The sequence below is a fragment of the Stigmatopora nigra genome, chromosome 8, assembly GCF_051989575.1.
Source record: "Stigmatopora nigra isolate UIUO_SnigA chromosome 8, RoL_Snig_1.1, whole genome shotgun sequence".
Classification (NCBI taxonomy): Eukaryota; Metazoa; Chordata; class Actinopteri; order Syngnathiformes; family Syngnathidae; genus Stigmatopora; species Stigmatopora nigra.
In genome coordinates, this window is record NC_135515.1 from 5105154 (window position 1) to 5112755 (window position 7602).

The 7602-nt window shown below is 38.2% G+C and overlaps 1 protein-coding gene across 4 annotated transcripts in view; it reads left to right on the top strand.

The window, feature by feature from the left end:
• The window catches only part of clmpb (CXADR like membrane protein b), a 115604-nt gene extending 109109 nt beyond the window's left edge, over window positions 1-6495 (top strand). For all 4 annotated transcript variants that reach the window (XM_077722493.1, XM_077722495.1, XM_077722494.1 and 1 more), the window contains 2 exons: window positions 458-599; window positions 978-6495. In XM_077722493.1, coding sequence (XP_077578619.1) covers window positions 458-599; window positions 978-1314 — 479 coding nt within the window. In that variant the 3' untranslated portion in view covers window positions 1315-6495. The remainder of the gene's footprint in view (window positions 1-457; window positions 600-977) is intronic.
• The last annotated feature ends 1107 nt before the right edge of the window (window positions 6496-7602 follow it).

Sequence of the window (7602 nt, forward strand, 5' to 3'; positions counted from 1 at the left end):
ACCTCCACCTGCCACACTGACTGATGGCTATTGTTTCAAAAACAGCAGAAGGAAATGCATTTATTTCCCCCTCAGTGCTTCCACGCTCACCCTTGCACTCCCCCAATGCACCACACAAGGGACTACTTTGGAGTGCTTGTGGTTATTGGTCACCACCTATGCTCTAATATGTGTGTTTCACTGTCACATGAATACATTTGGAGAGAGGTTACGTGTTTGGAGTCATGTGTATAAAAAATTGGCACCTCTTGAGGCTCTCCACAGATTGTCTGATATACATAGTGATAATCTAAACCCAAGAGTCATCCCAGTTTTTAATTTATTGACAATGTCGAATAGAGAAATTATAAAAATTAATTACTTCTGTCGTAAAATATTGGAAAAAAGACTATTATAATTTGTATAAATGTATGGTGGCACCTATGGTATGTTTGTAATGATATCTATCTTTTTGCAGATGTGAGGGATATGGGAAAAGTGGCTGGCGCAGTCGTGGGAATTTCCCTGGGTGTGCTCATTGTCATATTAATCATCTGGCTTGTCTTCCAAACCAAGGAGAAAAAAAAGTATGAAGAAGAGGAAACCCCCAATGAAATAAGGTTTGTTCTTCTTTTGCACAAGCATTCTTCGCGTCTTTGTTTCTGTTCTAACTGACATGGTCAATTAATGATTCTTATCACGATGGTGGGGATGTATGGTTTGTCTTCAATGAGTCGTCTCTGCTCTTATAGACACTGTATGGTTATTCATTAACGTGAAAAGAATAGTTACGTCACAGAAGTTGAACTTTATTTACACTATCCCACGATTTTATGCTTTCTGTAGAAATAATTATCATGACATAGGAAAAAATAAGAATTGTTCACAATTTGGACAGTTATCCCCTATTGTTGTCAAAGGTTTGGACAGAACTTGATACCTGAGGGGTATTCATTTCAATGAATATTCTGTGTCTGTTTGTTTTGTCCCCCAAAAAGGGAGGACGCAGAGGCTCCCAAGGCCAAGTTGGTAAAGCCAAACTCCTTGTCCTCATCCCGATCTGGCAGCTCACGCTCAGGTGCCTCCTCAACCCAGTCCATGGTGCACAACAGTGCCCAGCGTGGCCACCGTCCACGTCCACCTGCAATCGCAGCGCTCAAGGAAAATGGACAAGCCCCAGGCTTTCACCAGTCCCCGCCAGCCTACACCACAGTGGTGCCGGGCAAGACCCCCGAGCCCCCTATCACTCCCAAATACAACTCCAGGAATATGTCTGGGCCGACACCTCCAACCCTCATGGTCCCGGCCCAAACTAAGGCCTTTCAGACTGTGTAGGACTGAAAGATAATTCCTTCTTACAGCCATGGCAGACTCCCATCCCTACCCCCCCAACCTTGCACCCCCTTCCCAAAGACTAAGACTCTTCTATAAACAGAAAATGCAACTAGTTAAAAGGATGTAATTAAAAATTCAATACTTAAAGTCCAAAAGTACTTCTAATGAATGCATACTTAAAAGGGAAAATATGAAATGCTTGCCCCCTACTGAATAACATAAAAGAAGAAAAAAAAGAGATCAGAGACGAGGCACTGTTTGTGTCTTTTGACTTGAGGAAGGAAGCACTCAGTGCAGCAAGCTGAAAGGACCCCCTAGTTGAGTGTTTATCTAATCAAAATTTTAGGCATGTAATGGAGCAAAGGGTTAGAGCAGATGAAACATTCAAAGCTGGATGACATTAGAAGTAGCGCCCTCCCACCATCAGATGTATGAGATGCAGACTGCCGATGTTTACTCCTCCTGCAGGAAGATGATGTCATCTCCTTCCAGCACCTGATCCAAAACCACTAGCCCCATTTGCCACCTCCTGGTTGACCCAATTGTGCCGATTTATGCAGCAGACTGGCACAGCATTTCTGAGTATTTGTGTGTTTTGTGTGTATGTGTGTGTGTGTTTGCATCATCAACCTCTCATGAGGAACCCATAAGAAACCTACTTAAATTTCTTCATCTGACTGAGCAGCCCAATCCGCTTTGCCCTCAGCACGGCCACCTTCAGGTATAAGGATGTAGCACGAACAGTGGATTAATATCAGTGGAGTCTTAACCGCTTTTCTGGTATTGAATACCTTACTTCTATGAAATATAAATAGGATATACAAGCTTAGAGGATGAAGATTTGATTGAATATAGGGAATAGGCAGCTGTTATCTTTGAGTGTTTTTCCCCCTCAACTTTGTCTTGTTTTGATTTGAGTTGGTCGACTAGTTAAAGTTAACTTGATCACAATGAGAAATGCCACCGATCCCTAAAATGGATATTACTGTGGTTGATTTCATTATATTTTGTTGTACTGATGCATTTCATATATAAAACCAAAGGGATGACCAAGAATGTGTGATTAGAAATGAGGATGGATGGCATTTCTTCATTTTAAGTAAAGTATTGAATTAATAAGTACAATATCTTAATTGTAGATTCATCATGTTATATCTTCCTGATGTTTTCTTCACTTCGTAGGTTTAATTTCTCTCAATATAACTTAATAACAAAATTAAGCTTTTGCAGTATTGGAAACAAAGAAGTCGCTGGTGGACCAGACAATCATATAAACACTGGATAGTGTTGTTTCATGTCATTGTCGTGAAGACCCATGGTTAAAACTCAGTAAGACATCATTGTGTCATGATGTAAGCTTTGCAAGCTTTTCATTTTCAGATCAATGATTATATATAATTTTGATATTCTCAGTAGTGTGTGAGTAGCATGTACGACTCACCATTCTAAGGTCAAGGGTTCACTCCTCTGTGAAGTTTGCATGTTCTCCCCGTGCCTGTGTGGGTTTTCTCTGGACACTGCTGTTTCCTACCATATCCCCAAGACATGCATGGTGGTTGACTGAACACTCTAATTTCCATAATGGTGTGATTGTAAATTGTTTGTCTCCATGTGCTCTGTGATTGCCTGGCAACCAGTTCAGGGTAAACTCCACCTCCTGCCCATTGTTAGTTAGAATAGTAGGCTCCATCACCCCACAACCCTTGTGAGGATAAGGGGTAGAGAAGATGAATAAATGATATCCTCAGCAATTTTTCATGTTCTTGGATCTACTTGCTGAAGAAGCATCAGATTAATCGTATCAAGATGGCACGCCACTCGTAGCATCAGCTTTTTGCAGCCCTGTGCTCTTCTTTGCTTCCCTCACTCTGACAACCCTGACTATGACATGATGCCATGAATTAGTGAAGATAACCCAAAGAAGGGATGAGGATAAAGTTTTAGAAACTATGGCGAAAAGGTGGCAATTATGCCTGATGAATGGAGTGAGAAGTATGATGACTTCCATTGTAAAGAGTGTTGATGGTATCATTGTCGGGTCTCTCAACGGGTCCACTTTAATGGAGTGGCACTCGATGGCTGTCTGCTTGAATCAGTGGGTGCTGGTGTGTTGTTCCATCCGTGCTTTCAGCCAATGAAATTTTTGTTACATTTGTAGTCACAGACCTAGTGCAGTTTTATTGAACATAGCTTAAAATAGAGCAAGTAGCCTCTTTTATCTATTGTGCCTTTGCAATACCTTCTTCCTTTTCACGTTTTCTTTCTTTTTCTTATCTTCAGCACACCAGCTCAGAGGGTCAATAGGGGGATACTATATCAATGCTACATTAATAAATCGCCTAAGTAAAAAAAAAAAGAGCAATTCTAGTGGGGAATTACATATTATTGCAAAGTACCGATTGTGACAGAGCAATACCACGCTACTGGACAATGTACTGTATATTCTGTAAACAATATTGTTTTGTATTGTACATAAAGATAGATATAATCACATGATGTCATTTGATAAATAAGGATATGTGATGGGAGACTTGCTCGCTTCACTGGTAAGAGTTAAACGTATAATCCGAAGCCGATAACATCGTTAAATGAATGTGAAGCTAAAATATAATAATAATAATTCATTTACCCAACTGAGAGTTACATATTGTATCGATACAAATACGAGCATGGATTGCATCCATCATATAATCGGGGTTTTCTGCTTGCGCGTTTGCCAGATAAACCTGGAATATGCTAAGATGCTTTCTTTTTCTACTAAGCAACCATTAAATGTTTGCAGGTGCTCACAATATATAACTTTGTATTTATATTTTATATTTGATTGGTTTTCAAGAGATTGATAAAAGTTTGGAACATAATGTCAGCTATAGTGGAACCTTCAAAGTATGCTGTGGAATTTGCATGGATTGTTCAAATTTAGCATACCTAAATTACATTGGCTCAAGGCTGATTCAAATAAAACATCTTTGTTTTCATTTCAGATTAATTGGTAACAAAATCAATGATTTAAATATTTCACTACTGAAGATGTGAGTGAAACAAATGACTTTATTGTGGGGAAATCCCATCTGATTTGCCAGTGAAGGGAGAGGAGAGATGTATTTTATAATAAACTAGACAACAGTTCATATCTGAGCAAGGCAAGCTAATGTGTTTGCATCTGAATGTTCGTATGTGTGTGTATGTGGGATTGGTGGGAGTGTGTGCATTTCTAATTCTGTATTACCCCGCGGGCCACACCCACACTCTCCTGTTAGCCATTCAGCAAATGAGACAAAGGATCTAGCCAGGCAAAGTAGCTGTGATTTAACAATGACATGAATCCAGACTGGCATTTTTTTTATTTTCGTTTGGACCGAAAATTCTATTGAAGCTGGCCTTACTAGCGGCAGCCATGTTTTTGCATGTAGGGGGAGGGTGTGTTGAGACATGCATGTACATAATTCATTCTTTTACATTTTGCCCCAGAGGCACTCATGTAAGAATATCGTGCACTTGCAAAAATTAAATTAAGTGGTTTGCAAGTCTTGAGATGTGTATCTCTTGAGCTAGATTCTGGTGCTGCATTCCAGACATCTGAGAATATATCCCAATATATTATAATATCCCAATTGAAAGCCCTAAGGTCAAATATCAAAGCAGAACGGCATTGCTATGTGACATTAGATTAGGTCATTATATTCCAACTGTGTTATGTATTTGAGGTTGGAAATTCTGTTTTTATGCAACCAGATTCTTGACCTTTTAGGCAATTCCAGCTGTGCAGAAAGCAATTCCACAAAGGCAATGATTTTGATCACTTTAAAAGATTATATTTCTACAATGACCACATAATCTGATGTTAGGTCCTCTTTAGAAGAACAAGAGGCAACCTTCACTACTCACAATATTTCCCGATAATTTTGTCTGTAGGTTTGCATTGCAAATAAGACAGTTCCTCATGCACAATTCTTCTCCCTCACAATCATTTTGATGATTTGAATGTCTGAATGTTTGATTATGTATTAACTCATGGAAACAGTGATGCATACAAACATATACTAGCAGTATCAACACACCCGTTTGTAGAGACAGCTATTGCATTTTTACAATGGCATATCTACCAATATGGTGGTTGTTAAGTGTATGTTGGAGCAACATAGTGCTGGGAATCAGGAAAAGCTTGTTTTTTTTAATTCAAATGCAAGTGATATCAAGCCAAGGCTCTTGACATTGAAATTCCCTCTGCCGCTGATGAAAGCTACAATAGCAACAGTGATGGTGGAGGCGGTAGAAGGGATGTAAGTCTTCCAACTGTTCTTACATCTCCAAGCGCTTGACTCAGGTGGTAGATCCCTGACTTCATACTCCCATGTGTCACTTTCTTTTAAGAGATTTCCATTAGCTCAGTAGAAAATAGAGGCCACACACACACATGCACGCACACACATGTATTATCATCTTTTAAAACAGTATTCTATCAACAGTGGATGTGTATTGTCTCATCATCAACACTCTAGTGTTAGGTTAACATGTGTTGTGTGATAGCCACAATGTGTTTGTTTCTTTTAAGAAATCTTATTTCTGACTTGAGAGCAGAGCAAAAAATCAGGCTCAGACTTTTAGGTTTTGGAATGTGTGCATTCTACCTAAAAGTGACAAACGGTGCAGAAATCCTCTTGGAAAAGAAGGGGGATGTGAAAGGACCTGCATGTCATACGAAACGGAGCAAACAAATGAGAATGCTTTGCTTTGGTGTATCATACCTGTATTTGGAAAAAATATATAAAAAAACAATGTAAATATATTCACCGAAACATTTATGAAGTATTATTTTTTTGGGTTATTATTTTTATCCACGTACTTTGCACTTTTTGTGTATGCTACGCTCATCGCGGGCCTATGTGGGATGTGTGCAGTCAGCTGGTTCTCCTCGACAACATTGTTTAAGTGTCAGGAGCAGACGTGCTCGCCACAGCGTTACTGAAGAAGACATGCAAGTCACTTTTGTTTCCTTTTGGTGATCATCCAGTTTTGTTTTCTTTTTCTAAAGATGTTTGTTTTTGAGTAACCATGCAGAATTAGTTTAACCGGTGACAAAACAATCCATGTAAATATCACAATTTTAACAAATGTATATTTTTACGACTTATGAGTTGATACTTTTCATTTGCAAATAAAATATTCAGTGGCAACCTACTTTGTCTGGTGCAGCATTATTTTATGTCCAACACCTTTTTAGGGGCAAGTTAAAATAATTTCTAGATTTAATAGAGGCATCCCTTTTGTTCATTTTAAATGAGTTAAGTGGTGTTTCTTTTAATTAATTTAAAGTAGAGTCATACCTGTGTGTTTGTTGGTGTTCACAGCATTTTCTCTAATATATAAAACTTTGTCAACAGGAAAAAAATATCCAGAAAGACTACTGTGCAAACAGGTAATCTCTCGCATTCTATTTAAATGTTCTATTTGTTTGTTCATAAAATGTTAATTCCATTTAGTCCAGGTAATTCTGATACAGGCCAAAACATTCTTTACGTGGTATTGTATTGTACTGTATTATATTGTTGAGGCGCTTACGGAGAATTGCATCTTTTTGTGTTCATTCACAGGAGTAATACCACAAGACAGCCTTGTCTTCTATATGTAAATCTATTTTTTTTTAAATGCAGCATGTATTTTGAAACAAACTCACATTCAAGACTAGATCATTTTCTTATACTCTCTACTCCAGGCCTCTATTGTTCCACATGATTGGCCATGTGTGACAACAGCATTATAAACACACACACACACTCACAAACACACACTGAAAAAATGCATACATATGCCGTGGTGCTATCATCTGCTAACAGCTGCACTGTGGCAATTTATTGCAGACTGTTTTATTTAGCTCATTTTGTAAATGTTGGGAAATATAAAATAATGTTGCAGATGGCCCATATCACCAGTAACCATGTATTATGGGAGTGCTACAGTGTCTGTTGTATAGTTTTGTGAATTGGTTTGAAAAACTGACTAGACCCAGCCAGAGAGTGAGTTTATATTTGTTTGAGGTTAAGTAATTTCCCCCGAAAATAAAAGCGTTATGCTTTTATATATTAACTTCCAAAACTATACACAGTTGTATATAATATGTAGCCACTCAGGGACGTTCAAATAGGGTTAAAACAGACTTTAGATCACATAATGTCCCTTTCCTATTTTGCTTTATTTCCTAGTTTTTTTTAATCTAGAGATTATTATTTAGCCTCATAATTTAGCAAAGTTTGTGATGTCTAAACAGACTGTTAATATCTTTTATGA